The sequence below is a fragment of the Rhinoraja longicauda genome, chromosome 19 (assembly GCF_053455715.1).
Source record: "Rhinoraja longicauda isolate Sanriku21f chromosome 19, sRhiLon1.1, whole genome shotgun sequence".
Classification (NCBI taxonomy): Eukaryota; Metazoa; Chordata; class Chondrichthyes; order Rajiformes; family Arhynchobatidae; genus Rhinoraja; species Rhinoraja longicauda.
This window is the reverse complement of record NC_135971.1, coordinates 2385973-2401512: the sequence shown is the minus strand read 5'-3', so window position 1 is coordinate 2401512 and position 15540 is coordinate 2385973. Positions and strand designations below refer to the sequence as shown.

The window sequence follows — 15540 nt, the reverse complement described above, 5'->3', positions numbered from 1 at the left end:
GTTTATATCAGTGATCTGGATGAGAATGTACATGGCATGATTAGCAAGTTTGCAGGTGACACAAAAGTGGGCGGTATTGTGGATAATGAAGACGGTTGTCAAAAATTGCAGCAGGATCTTGTTCGGTTGGGCAGGTGGGCTGAGGAATGGTTGATGGTATTTAATACAGGATTAGATACAAATTTAATATAGGTGTGCAGTAACATAGTTCCTTGAAAGTGGAGTCACAGGTAGATAGTGTGTTCATATAAGGTATCGGCACAATGGTCTCCATCAATCAGAGTATTGAGTATCGAAGTTGGGATGTCACGTTGTGGATGTATGAGACGTTGGTGATGCCACATTGTGTTCAGTTCTGGGCACCATGTTACAGGATATATGCTGTCAGTTTGTAAAGGCTACAGATAAGGTTTACGAGGATGTTGCCAGGACTCAAGGGCCTGAGCTACAGGGAGAGGGTGAGCAGGCGAGGACTTTATTCCTCGTAGCGCAGGCGGATGAGGGGTGATTTATAGAGGTGTACATTATCGTGAGAGGAATAGATCGGGTAAAAGCAGAGTCTCTTCCCCAGAGTAGGAGAATCAACAACCATAGGTTTAAAGTAAGGGGTGGGGGGTGATTTAATACGAACCTGAGAGGTAACTCTTTTACACAAAGGGTGATGGGTATATGGAAAGAGCTGTCAGAAGAGGTAGGTGAGAGAATTTGTTAAAATTATGACAGGCATAGAACGGGGGGACAGTCAGAACCTTTTCCCCAGGGCGAAAAACATCAAATGCAAGAGGGCACAGCTTTAAGGTGAGAGGGGCAAAGTTTAAAGGATTTGTGCGGGGCAAGTTTTTTCCACGGTGTGGTACCTGGGATGTGATGCCGGGGTGGTGGTGGAGGCAGATACGACAGTGGCATTTTAGATAGACACTTGGATATGGATATCATGGAGAAGACCACACCTGGAGTATTGTGTACAGTTTTGGTCTCCAAATTTGAGGAAGGACATCCTTGTAATTGAGGCAGTGCAGCGTAGGTTCACAAGATTGATCCCTGGGATGGCGGGACTGCCATATGAGAAAATATTGGAAAGACTGGGCTTTTATTCACTGGAATTTAGAAGGATGAGAGGGGATCTTACAGAAACGTATAAAATTATAAAAGGATTGTACAAGCTAGATGCAGGAAAAAAGTTCCCAATGTTGGGGGAGTCCAGAACCAGGGGCCACAGTCTTAGAATAAAGGGGAGGCCTTTTAAAACTGAGGTGAGAAGGACGTTTTTCACCCACGGAGTTGTGAATTTGTGGAATTCTCTGCCACGGAGGGCAGTGGAGACCAAATCTCTGGATGAATTTAAGAGAGAGTTAGTTAGAGCTCTGTGGGCTAGTGGAATCAAGGGATATGGGGAGAAGGCAGGAACGGGTTATTGATTGTGGATGGCCAGCCATGATCACAATGAATGGTGGTGCTGGCTCTAAGGGCCGAATGGCCTCCACCTGCACCTATTCTCTATGTTTCTATGTTTCTATAAGAGGTGGATTTCGCACTATGTTCTGCACAGACATTGTGGGCCGAATGGCCTGTTGTTGTGCTGTACAGTTCTACATTATATTGAACCGTTCATGATCTGCTCTTCAACCGTCATAACATACATCGGCCTGCACTTACCATAAGCTCGTTGCACATCCTCGTATCCTGCACAAAACAGAAATATTTCACATTTTCACTGCAACTAAAATTGTAAATAAAATAATGACAGCAGGGAGCAAGGTGCAAACAGAGGGTGGGCAGCTCTTCACAGATCCAGGGACCTGGGTTCCATCCTGAATTTGAACAGCTAGGTACCAAAGGGAAAAGCAGAGCCAACAAGGTAATAATCTCTGGATTGCTACTTGAGCCGAGAGCAAATTGGCACAGGGTTGAGAGGATGAGAGAGTTAAACTGATGTGGAAGATGTGGGTTTGAATCTGTGGGGCGTTGGCACCAATATTGGGGAGGGAGGGAACTGTTCTGACGGGACGGACTCCACTTGAGCCCGGCTGGGACCAAACTCCTGGCAAACCGTATAACCAGGGCTGTAGGTAGAGATACAAACTAAATAGTGGGAGGGGAGAGCAACAAATCGGAAGTGTAAGGGTGGAACTAAAGGGCAAGAGAGTGCAGAAAAGCTGCAGGAATCTCCACAAGTAACGGGACAGAAAGTTACAGAAGGGATACGAGTGTAAGGTCAAGTAAAATCGAGACCGGTGTGAGAGGGGAGCTGAATACATAATTAAAGGAGTTGTATTTGAATGTGTGCAGTATAAGAAATAAAGTGGATGGGCGTGGAGCAAAGTTAGAGATTGGCAGGTATAATGTTGTGGCAATTACAGAGACGTGGCTGCAAGAGGTTCGGACCTGGGAGCTGAATATTCAGTCCTATAATATACGTCCTATCGGAAAGACAGACAGGTGGGCAGAGCGGGTGGCCTAGCTCTGTTGGTAAGGAATGAAATTCAGTCCTTAGCGAGGGGTGACATGGGATCAGAGGATGTAGAGTCATTGTGGATAGAGCTGAGACATTATAAGGGTAAAAAAGCTCACATGGGAGTTAACTACTGGCCCCAAACAGTAGACAGTAGTCAATAGGTGCAGGAGGAGGCCATTCGGCCCTTCGAGCCAATAGCACCATTCAATGTGATCATGGCTGATCATTCCCAATCAGTACCCCGTTCCTGCCTTCTCCCCGTACCCCCTGACTCCGCTATCCTTAAGAGCTCTATCTAGCTCTCTCTTCAATGCATTCAGAGAATTGGCCTCCACTGCCTTCTGAGGCAGAGAATTCCACAGATTCACAGATTTTTTTTTCCTCATCTCAGTTCTAAATGGCCTACCCCTCATTCTTAAACTGTGGCCCCTTGTTCTGGACTCCCCCAACATTGGGAACATGTTTCCTGCCTCTAACGTGTCCAACTCCTTAATAATCTTATAAGTTTCGATAAGATCTCCTCTCATCCTTCTATATTCCAGTGTATACAAGCCTAGTCGCTCCAGTCTTTCAACATATGATAGTCCCGCCATTGCGGGAATTAACCTGGTAAACCTACGCTGCACGCCCTCAATAGCCCTCATGGGCAAGTATGATGTTGTAGGGATCACTGAGACATGGCTACAAGAGGACCAGGGCTGGGAACTGAATATTCAGGGGTACACAACGTATAGAAAAGACAGACAGGTGGGAAGAGGGGGTGGGGTTGCTCTGCTGGTAAGGAATGATATTCATTCCCTTGCAAGGGGTGACATAGAATCAGGAGATGTTGAATCAGTATGGATAGAAATGAGGAATTGTAAGGGTAAAAAGACCCTAATGGGAGTTATCTATAGGCCCCCAAACAGTAGCCTCGACATAGGGTGCAAGTTGAATCAGGAGATAAAATTGGCGTGTCACAAATGTAATGCTACGGTAGTTATGGGAGATTTCAACATGCAGGTAGACTGGGAAAATCAGGTTGGAAATGGACCCCAGGAAAGAGAGTTTGTAGAGTGCCTTCGAGATGGATTCTTAGAACAGCTTGTACTGGAGCCTACCAGGGAGAAGGCAATTCTGGATTTAGTGTTGTGTAATGATCCTGATCTGATAAGGGGACTAGAGGTAAAAGAGCCATTAGGAGGCAGTGATCACAACATGATAAGTTTTACTCTGCAAATGGAAAGACAGAAGGGAAAATCGGAAGTGTCAGTATTACAGTATAGCAAAGGGGATTACAGAGGCATGAGGCAGGAGCTGACCAAAATTGACTGGAAGGAGGCCCTAGCAGGGAAGACGGTAGAACAGCAATGGCAGGTATTCCTGGGAATAATGCAGAGGTTGCAGGATCAATTTATCCCAAAGAGGCGGAAAGACTCTAAGGGGAGTAAGAGACACCTGTGGCTGACAAGGGAAGTCAAGGACAGCATAAAAATTAAGGAGAGGAAGTATAACATAGCAAAGAAGAGTGGGAAGACAGAGGATTGGGACTCTTTTAAAGAGCAACAAAAGTTAACTAAAAAGGCAATACGGGGAGAAAAGATGAGGTACGAGGGTAAACTAGCCAATAATATAAAGGAGGATAGCAAGTTTTTTTAGGTACGTGAAGAGGAAAAAAATAGTCAAGGCAAATGTGGGTCCCTTGAAGACAGAAGCAGGGGAATTTATTATGGGGAACAAAGAAATGGCAGACGAGTTAAACCGTTACTTTGGATCTGTCTTCACTGAGGAAGATACACACAATCTCCCAAATGTTCTAGGGGCTGGAGAACCTAGGGTGATGGAGGAACTGAAGGAAATCCATATTAGGCAGGAAATGGTTTTGGGTAGACTGATGGGACTGAAGGCTGATAAATCCCGAGGGCCTGTTTGTCTGCATCCCAGGGTACTTAAGGAGGTGGCTCTAGAAATAGTGGAAGCATTGGAGATCATTTTTCAATGTCCTATAGATTCAGGATCAGTTCCTGTGGATTGGAGGATAGCAAATGTTATCCCACTTTTTAAGAAAGGAGGGAGAGAGAAAACGCGTAATTATAGACCAGTTAGTCTGACATCAGTGGTGGGGAAGATGCTGGAGTCAATTATAAAAGACGAAATTGCTGAGCATTTGGATAGCAGTAACAGGATCGTTCCGAGTCAGCATGGATTTACGAAGGGGAAATCATGCTTGACAAACCTACTGGAATTTTTTGAGGATGTAACTAGGAAAATTGACAGGGGAGAGTCAGTGGATGTGGTGTACCTCGACTTTCAGAAAGCCTTCGACAAGGTCCCACATAGGAGATTAGTGGGCAAAATTAGAGCACATGGTATTGGGGGTAGGGTACTGACATGGATAGAAAATTGGTTGACAGACAGAAAGCAAAGAGTGGGGATAAATGGGTCCCTTTCGGAATGGCAGGCAGTGACCAGTGGGGTACCGCAAGGTTCGGTGCTGGGACCCCAGCTATTTACGATATACATTAATGACAGATGAAGGGATTAAAAGTACCATTAGCAAATTTGCAGATGATACTAAGTTGGGGGGTAGTGTGAATTGTGAGGAAGGTGCAATAAGGCTGCAGGGTGACTTGGACAGGTTGTGTGAGTGGGCGGGTACATGGCAGATGCAGTTTAATGTAGATAAGTGTGAGGTTATTCACTTTGGAAGTAAGAATAGAAAGGCAGATTATTATCTGAATGGTGTCAAGTTAGGAAGAGGGGATGTTCAACGAGATCTGGGTGTCCTAATGCATCAGTCACTGAAAGGAAGCATGCAGGTACAGCAGGCAGTGAAGAAAGCCAATGGAATGTTGGCCTTCATAACAAGAGGAGTTCAGTATAGGAGCAAAGAGGTCCTTCTACAGTTGTACCGGGCCCTGGTGAGACCGCACCTGGAGTACTGTGTGCAGTTTTGGTCTCCAAATTTGAGGAAGGATATTCTTGCTATTGAGGGCGTGCAGCGTAGGTTCACTAGGTTAATTCACGGAATGGCGGGACTGTCGTATATTGAAAGGCTGGAGCAATTAGGCTTGTATACACTGGAATTTAGAAGGATGAGGGGGGATCTTATTGAAACATATAAGATAATTAGGGGATTGGACACATTAGAGTTCCCAATGTTGGGGGAGTCCAGAACAAGGGGCCACAGTTTAAGAATAAGGGGTAGGCCATTTAGAACGGAGATGAGGAAGAACCTTTTCAGTCAGAGAGTGGTGAAGGTGTGGAATTCTCTGCCTTAGAAGGCAGTGGAGGCCAGTTTGTTGTATGCTTTCAAGAGAGAGCTGGATAGAGCTCTTAAGGATAGCGGAGTGAGGAGGTATGGGGAGAAGGCAGGAACGGGGTACTGATTGAGAGTGATCAGCCATGATCGCATTGAATGGCGGTGCTGGCTCGAAGGGCTGAATGGCCTACTCCTGCACCTTTTGTCTATTGTCTATTGTCTATTCACACTACCACCCAGCTTTGTATCATCTGCAAATTTGCTGATGGTACTTTTAATCCCTTCATCCAAGTAATTAATGTATATCGTAAATAGCTGCCGTCCCAGCACCGAGCCTTGCGGTACCCCATTGGTAACTGCCTGCCATTCTGAAAGGGACCCATTTATCCCCACTCTTTGCTTTCTGTCTCAACCAATTTTATATGCATGTCAGTATCCTACCTCCAATACCATGTGCTCTAATTTTGCCCACTAATCTCCGATGTGGAACCTTGTCAAAGGCTTTCCGAAAGTCAAGGTACACCACATCCACCGGCTCTCCCCTGTCAATTTTCCTAGTTACATCCTCAAAGAATTCCAGAAGATTCGTCAAGCATGATTTCCCCTTCGTAAATCCATGCTGACTCGGAACAATCCTGTTACTACTATCCAAATGCTCAGCAATTTCGTCTTTTATAATTGACCCGAGCCTCTTCCCCACCACTGATGTCAGACTAACTGGTCTGTAATTTCCCGTTTTCTCTCTCCCTCCGTTCTTAAAAAGTGGGACAACATTTGCTACCCTCCAATCGACAGGAACTGATCCTGAATCTATAGAACATTGGAAAATGTCCACCAATGCATCCACAATTACTAGCGCCACTTCCTTAAGTACTCTGGGATGCAGACCATCAGGCCCTGGGGATTTATCAGCCTTCAGTCCCATCAGTCTACCCAACCCAATTTCCTGCCTAATGTGGATTTCCTTCAGTTCCTCCGTCACCCTAGGATCTCTGGCCACTAGAACATCTGGGAGATTGCTTGTATCTTCCTTACTGAAGACAAAGTACCGGTTCAACTCGTCTGCCATTTCCTTGTTCCCCATAATAAATTCCCCTGCTTCTGTCTTCAAGGGACCCACATTTGCCTTGACTATTTTTTTCCTCTTTACATACCTAAAAAAGCTTTTACTATCCTCCTTTATATTATTGGCTAGTTTACCCTCGTACCTCATCTTTTCTCCCCGTATTGCCTTCTTGGTCATCTTCTGTTGCTCTTTAAAAGAGTCCCAATCCTCTGGCTTCCCACTCTTCTTTGCTTTGTTGTACTTCTGCTCTTTTATTTTTATGCTGTCCTTGACTTCCCTTGTCAGCCACGGGTGCCTCTTACTCCCCTTGGAATCTTTCCTCCTCTTTGGGATAAATTGATCCTGCAACTTCTGCATTATACCCAGGAATACCTGCCATTGCTGTTCCACCGTCTTCCCTGCTAGTGCCTCCTTCCAGTCAATTCTGGCCAGCTCCTGCCTCATGCCTCTGTAATCCCCTTTGCTATACTGTAATACTGACACTTCTGATTTTCCCTTCTCCCTCTCAATTTGTAGAGTAAAACTTATCATATTGTGATCACTGCCTCATAATGGCTCTTTTACCTCGAGTACCCTTATCAGATCAGGTTCATTACACAACATTAAATCCAGAATTGCCTTCTCCCTAGTAGGCTCCAGTACAAGCTGTTCTAAGAATCCATCTCGAAGACACTCCACAAACTCTCTTTCCTGGGGTCCATTACCAACCTGATTTTCCCAGTCTACCTGCATGTTGAAATAACCACCGTAGCTTTACATTTGCGACATGCCAATTTTAGCTCCTCATTCAACTTGCACCCTATGTCGAGGCTACTGTTTGGGGGCCTGTAATAACTCCCATTAGGGTCTTTTTACCCTTACAATTCCTCATTTCTACCCATACTGATTCTACATCTCCTGATTCTATGTCACCCCTTGCAATGGAGTGAATATCATTCCTCACCAACAGAGCGACCCCACCCCCTCTGCCCACCTGTCTGTCTTTTCTATATGTTGTGTACCTCTGAATATTCAGTTCCTAGCCCTGGTCCTCTTGTAGCCATGTCTCGGTTATTTCCACAACATCATACTTGCCAATGTCTAACTGAGCCTCAAGCTCATCCACTTTATTTCTTATACTTCGCGCATTTGTATTTAAACTGGCCCTGAAGCAGGAGGAGTGATAATGGGGAATAAGAAAATGGCAGTAGATGTAATCACTTTTTTGCATCAGTCTTCGCAGTGGAAGACACCAGCAACGTGCCTGAAATTCAAGAGTCAGGGGGTAGAAGTTAGTGAATTGGCTATTAGACAATAGACAATAGGTGCAGGAGTAGGCCATTCGGCCCTTCGAGCCAGCACCGCCATTCAATGTGATCATGGCTGATCATTCTCAATCAGTACCCCGTTCCTGCCTTCTCCCCATACCCCCTGACTCCGCTATCCTTAAGAGCTCGATCTAGCTCTCTCTTGAATGTATTCAGGGAATTGGCCTCCACTGCCCTCTGAGGCAGAGAATTCCACAGATTCACAACTCTCTGACTAAAAAAGTTTTTCCTCATCTCTGATCTAAATGGCCTACCCCTTATTCTTAAACTGTGGCCCCTGGTTCTGGACTCCCCCAACATTGGGAACATGTTTCCTGCCTCTAACATGTCCTACCCCTTAATAATGTTATACGTTTCGATAAGATCCCCTCTCATCCTTCTAAATTCCAGTGTATACAAACCTAGTCGCTCCAGTCTTTCAACATAGGACAGTCCCGCCATTCCGGGAATTAACCTAGTAAACCTACGCTGCACGCCCCCTCAATAGCAAGAATATCCTTCCTCAAATTAGGAGACCAAAACTGCACACAGTACTCCAGGTGCGGTCTCACTAGGGCCCTGTACAACTGCAGAAAGACCTCTTTGCTCCTATACTCAACTCCTCTTGTTATGAATGCCAACATTCCATTGGCTTTCTTCTCTGCCTGCTGCACCTGCATGCTTCCTTTCAGTGACTGATGCACTAAGACACCCAGATCACGTTGTACGTCCCCTTTTCCTAACTTGACACCATTCAAATAATAATCTGCCTTCCGATTCTTACCACCAAAGTGGATAACCTCACACTTATCCACATTAAACTGCATCTGCCATGCATCCGCCCACTCACACAACCTGTCCAAGTCACCCTGCAACCTCATAGCATCTTCCTCACAGTTCACACTGCCACCTAGCTTTGTATCATTGGCAAATTTGCTAATGGTACTTTTAATCCCTTCATCCAAGTAATTGATGTATATTGTAAATAGCTGCGGTCCCAACACCAAGCCTTGCGGTACCCCACTAGTCACTGCCTGCCATTCTGAAAGGGACCCATTAATCCCCACTCTTTGCTTTCTGTCTGTCAACCAACTTTCTATCCATGTCAGTACCCTACCTCCAATACCATGTGCTCTAATTTTGCCCACCAATCTCCTATGTGGGACATTGTCGAAGGCTTTCTGAAAGTCGAGGTACACCACATCCACCGGCTCTCCCCTGTCAATTTTCCTAGTTACATCCTCAAAAAATTCCAGTAGATTAGTCAAGCACGATTTCCCCTTCGTAAATCCATGCTGACTCGGAACGATCCCGTTACTGCGATCCAAATGCTCCCCAATTTCGTCTTTTATAATTGACTCCAGCATCTTCCCCACCACTGATGTCAGACTAACTGGTCTATAATTTCCCGTTTTCTCTCTCACTCCTTTCTTGAAAAGTGGGATAAGATTTGCTACCCTCCAATCCACAGGAACTGACCCGGAATCTAAAGAACATTGGAACATCATTACTAATGCTTCCACAATTTCTAGAGCCACCTCCTTAAGCACCCTGGGATGCAGACCATCAGGCCCTGGGGATTTATCAGCCTTGAGTCCCACTAGTCTACCCAAAACATTTTCCTGCCTAATGTGGATTTCCTCCAGTTCCTCTGTCACCCTAGGATCTCTGGCCACTAGAACATCTGGGAGATTGTTTGTATCCTCCTCAGTGAAGACAGATCCAAAGTACCGGTTCAACTCTTCTGCCATTTCTTTGTTCCCCATAATAAATTCCCCTGCTTCTGTCTTCAAGGGACCCACATTTGCCTTGACTATTTTTTTCCTCTTCACATACCTAAAAAAGCTTTTACTATCCTCCTTTATATTATTGGCTAGTTTACCCTCGTACCTCATCTTTTATCCCAATATTGCCCTTTTAGTTATCTTCTGTTGCTCTTTAAAAGAGTCCCAATCCTCTGGCTTCCCACTCTTCTTTGCTATGTAAACTTCTTCCCTTTTATTTTTATGCTGTCCTTGACTTCCCTTGTCAGCCACGGGTGCCTCTTACTCCCCTTAGAATCTTTCCTCCTCTTTGGGATAAATTGATCCTGCAACTTCTGCATTATTCCCAGGAATACCTGCCATTGCTGTTCCAGTCTTCCCTGCTAGGGCCTCCTTCCAGTCAATTTTGGCCAGCTCCTGCCTCATACCTCTGTAATCCCCTTTGCTATACTGTAATACTGACACCTCCGATTTTCCTTTCTCCCTCTCCATTTGTAGAGTAAAACTTATCATATTGTGGTCACTGCCTCCTAATGGCTCATTTACCTCGAGTCCCCTTATCAGGTCAGGTTCATTACATAACACTAAATCCAGAATTGCCTTCTCCCTGGTAGGCTCCAGTACAAGTTGTTCTAAGAATCCATCTCGGAGGCACTCCACAAACTCTCTTTCCTGGGGTCCATTACCAACCTGATTTTCCCAGTCTACCTGCATGTTGAAATCTCCCATGACCACCGTAGCATTACATTTGTGACACGCCAATTTTAGCTCCTGATTCAACTTGCACCCTATGTCGAGGCTACTGTTTGGGGGCCTGTAGATAACTCCCATTAGGGTCTTTTTACCCTTACAATTCCTCATCTCTATCCATACTGATTCTACATCTCCTGATTCTATGTCAGTCCTAGCAAGGGAGTGAATATCATTCCTTACCAACAGAGCTACCCCGCCCCCTCTCCCCACCTGCCTGTTTTTTCTGTACGTTGTGTACCCCTGAATATTCAGCTCCCAGCCCTGGTCTTCTTGTAGCCATGTCTCAGTGATTCCCACAACATCATACTTGCCTATGTCTAACTGAGCCTCAAGCTCATCCCCTTTATTTCTTGTACTTCGTGCATTTAAATACAACACTTTAACTTCGGTATTTACCTCCCCTCTCACACCGGTCACAATTGGCCCTGACCTTACTCTCATATCCCTTCTAGAACTTCCCTTCCCATTCATACGAGAGTCCTTTACAGTTTCTCCTGTATTCGCTTCCCCTTTAACTCCATCTCCATATTCCCAATTTGTCAACTACTAGGGAGAAGGTGGCTGGGAAGCTGAAAGGGCTGAAGGTGGATCAGTCACCTGGACCACATGGACTGCACCCAAGGGTTCTGAAAGAGATGGCTTTACAGATTGTGGAGGCATTAATACATAGATAGATACATAGCATCTGTGATATTTCAAGAATCACTACAGTCAGGAGTGGTTCCAGGCGATTGGAAATTTGCCAATATTACCCCGCTGCACAAGAAGGGGGCAAAGCAGAATATTGGGAACTGTAGGCCAGTTAGTCTGACTTCGGTGGTTGGTAAGATTTTAGAGTCCATTATAAAGGCCGAGCTTACGGAGTACTTGGTGCTTGATAAAATAGGTCGAAGTCAGCATGGTGTTGTGAAGGGCAGGTCTTGCCTGATGAATCTGCAGGAAATCTTTGTGGAGGTAAACAGCAGGACAGACAAAGGGGAGTCGGTGGGTGTTGTTGATCTAGATTTTCAGAAAGCCTTTGATAAGGTGCCACACGTGAGGCTGCTAAGGAAGATGTGAGCCCATGGTATTAATGAGGAGGTACCAGCATGGATAGCATGTTGGCTGGATGACAGAGGGCAAAGACTGGCAATGAAGGGGGTTATTTCTCGTTGGCTGCCAGTGACTTGCCGAATTCTGTGGGGTCGGTGCTGAGGCCGCTGCCCTTCACGTTGTGTATTACTGATTTGGATGAGGGGATTGAAGGCTTTGTGGCCAAGTTTGCAGATGATAGAAAAATAGGTGGAGAGGCAGGTACTGTAGAGAAAGCAGGAACACCGCAGAAAGACTTGGACCGGTTGGGAGAGTGGACAGAGAAGTGGCAGATGGAATACAGTGCAGCAAAGTGTGGAGTCATGCATTTTAGTAGTCGAAAGAAAAACGCAGACTATTTTCTAAATGGGGAGAGAATCCAGAAATCGGAGGTGCAAAAGGACTTGGGAGTGACTGGTGCAGGATTCCATCAAAGTTACTCTGCAAGTTGAATCAGTAGTAAAGAAAGCAAACCTAATGCTAGCATTATTTCAAGAGGGCTTGTATACAAAACCAGGGATGTAATGCTGAGGCTCTATAAGGCGCTGGACAGGCCGCACTAAGATTATTATGAGCAATTACGGGCATCATATCTGAGGAAGGATCTGCTGGCTCCAGGGATGGTCCAGATGAATTTACAAGAATGATCCCGGGAATGAGTAGGTTAGCCTATGATGAGCATTTGTCAGCACTGGGCCTGTACTCGCTAGAGTTTAGAAGCATGAGGGGGGACCTCATTGATACAGCACTTACAGAATAGTGAAAAGTTCTGATAGGGTGGATGTGGAGAGGATGTTTCCATTAGTGGGAGAGACTAGGACTACAGGTCACAGCCTCAGGATTAAAGGACGGCCCTTTAGGAAGGAGATGAGATGGAATTTATTTAGGCAGAGGGCGGTGAATCTGTGGGATTAGTTGGCACAGGTGGCTGTGGAGGCAAAGTCAATGTGTATTTCTAAGGCAGAGATGGATAGATTCTTAATTAGTGCAGGTATCAGGGATTATGAGGAGAAAGCAGGAGAATGTGGTTAGGAGGGAGAGATAGATCAGCCGAGATTGAGTGGCGGAGTGGATTTGATGGGCCGAATGGCCTAATTCTGCTCCTATCACCTATGACCGTGTGACCTTAAGGCCTGACCTTGGAGACCTGTGGGGTGCACATACTCCCTGTGAGTCTGTGGGTTTAATGTGGATGCTCTGCCCCCCCCTCCCCATCCCACCTCCCCCTCCGCTCCCCCTCCCCTCCCCCTCCCTCCTCCCCCTCCCACCTCCCCCTCCCCTCCCCACTCCCCCTCCCCTCCCCCCTCACCCGCTCCCCACATCCCAAAGACCCAGAGTTTGCTTATCTTTTACTCACCCAGAATGGAACCGGAGCAGATTGTCACCCACTTGTCGTCATCCCAAATCCAGAAGGCAGGATAACATTTCTCCGTGAATTTATTCCCAGTGAAGGTGTGGAGATGGGACTTGGTGTCCGCGTCGTAAAATGAAACTGTCCCGGACTCGTAACTGAGATAAACTCCCACCCACCCGGGGATGGGACGGGCGGGGAGAGGGGATGGAGGGGAGGTGAATGCATCAAACTCGTCATCCCACCGCCCGATGCTCCAGACTCCAGTCTCCGGGGTCAGTGTGACCCATCCCTTCCTCTCCACAGACTCTGCGGCGACTCCCAGACTCCAGCCCTCACTCCCCACCACCTCCACCTCCCAGTAATGTCTCCCCGATGTGAATCCCTCCGATCCCAGCACACACTCCCAGACTGTAAACCTCTTCCCGGTGTCAGGGAGACTCCTCACTGTCCGGGTCCATCTCACCCTCTTCCGATCCTCAGACACCTCGAGCCGCGGATGCGCTGTTTCCACATCCAGGGTGACGGAGACTGGGGGGAGAAGCAGAGAATCAGAGAGTCATCGGGGGGTCGGGGGGAGACTCGGGCAGCTCGGCCCCGGGACCGGGGGAGAGGCCGCTCGGCCTCGGACACAGGCGGGCGGACAACTGGACGATATCCCGGGGATTTCCCGCCCGCCAACATCCCACGGACAAAAACATGTTTCCCGGCGTTTCCTAATCGGGGCGGAAGTGGAGGGGAACCGGGTGAACGGTGAGAAATAAAAACAAACTGCTGGAGGAAGTCCGCGGGTCAGGCAGCACATGTGTAAGGAAATGACAGAACACGTTCAGGTCGGGACGCTGCTTCATTGTCATGCTCCCCTCTGCTCCCCCGGTACACAGAGGTGCAGCAAAATACTCGTAACATACATATATGTGCGTGTGTGTGCGTGTATTAGTGTGCGTGTGTGTGCGTGAGTGTGCGTTTGTACATATGCACAGTCACACACACAAACATATACACACACGCACAATCAAACACATTCACACACCTACATACACAGACACAAACATATACACACGCACTCATTCACACACACACGTACATAGACACACAAACACACACACAAACACGCACATATAGACACACACACACACATATACAAACATATACACACACGCACACTCATAAACACATTCACACAGCAGTGTAAGAAAATAACTGCAGATGCTGGTACAAATCGAAGGTATTTATTCACAAAATGCTGGAGTAACTCAGCAGGTCAGGCAGCATCTCGGGAGAGAAGGAATGGGTGACGTTTCGGGTCGAGACCCTTCTTCAGTCTGACCTGCTGAGTTACTCCAGCATTTTGTGAAATAAACACATTCACACACACACATACACAGACACACAAACAAATACACACGCACACTTATTCACAGACTCACACACTGACACAGACACACACACACATACATAGACACACACACAAACACACATACAGACACACATACATACACTCACACACGTATGCACACATACACACACACTTATGCACACACACACACAGATGCATAGACACACATATGCACAGACACGCACACATACACACTCACACTGATGGATATTCACTTTCCAAGCCAAAGGCTTGTTCACTCCTTAGGTCCAAATGCTTTTTGCTAAACTCAGATTTTTAGCACAGTAACTGGGTTCAAGATGTTTGTTGTTCAGTGAGTTAGGAATCTAATCATAGGAACAGAAAATTTCATTTAGCCCATCGAGCCAGCACCGCCATTCAATATGATCATGGCTGATCATCCAGAATCTGTACCCCGTTCCTGCTTTCTCCCCGTGTCCCTTGATTCCGTTAGCCCTCAGAGCTCTATCTAACTCTCTCTTGAAAACATCCAGTGAATTGGCCTCCACTGCCTTCTGTGGCAGAGAATTCCACAGATTCACAACTCTCTGGGTGAAAATGTTTTTGTTTATCTCAGTTCCAAATGGCCGACCCCCTTATTCTTATAATGTCACCCCTGGTTCTGGACTCCCCAACATGCGGAACATTTTTTCTGCATCTAGCCTGTCCAATCCCTTAAGAATTGTATATGTTTCTATAAGATCCCCATCTTATCCTTTTAAATTCCAGTGAATACAAGCCTAGTCGACCCATTCTTCCGACCCAGCGCGGGGCTTTGTTCACCCAGAGGCCCAGAAGCGGTTGGAGGCGGTTGGAGCAGCGTTCGGGCGGTAGGTTTAAAAACCCAGCGCGGGGCTTTGTTCACCCAGAGGCCCAGAAGCGGTTGGAGGCGGTTGGAGATAAAAAACGTTCCCTCACACTTCAAAAGAAGTGTTCTGGAGGAAGCCGCTGATTGGTGGAAGCGGACTAGAGGAAGCAGCTTTTTGTTCGTACTTTTAGTTAAGGGTTCAGTGAGTTAAGGGTTCAGTGAGTTCAGGGTTCAGTGAGTTCAGGGTTCAGTGAGTTAAGGGTTCAGTGCTTTTTAGTAAAGATACAGTTTAAAGGATTAAGAGGGATTTGATTTAATTTGGGGGTAAGACATGTCAGATGAGATCG

The 15540-nt window shown here is 46.5% G+C and overlaps 1 protein-coding gene across 1 annotated transcript in view; it reads right to left on the bottom strand.

The window, feature by feature from the left end:
* Positions 1-15540, bottom strand: part of LOC144603014 (butyrophilin subfamily 1 member A1-like) — a 79156-nt gene that overhangs the window by 41739 nt on the left and 21877 nt on the right. Inside the window, exons 7-8 of the mRNA XM_078416139.1 lie at positions 12993-13517; positions 1657-1683 (exon numbers count right to left, since the gene is read on the bottom strand). Of these exons, the coding sequence (XP_078272265.1) occupies positions 1657-1683; positions 12993-13517 (552 nt within the window). The remainder of the gene's footprint in view (positions 1-1656; positions 1684-12992; positions 13518-15540) is intronic.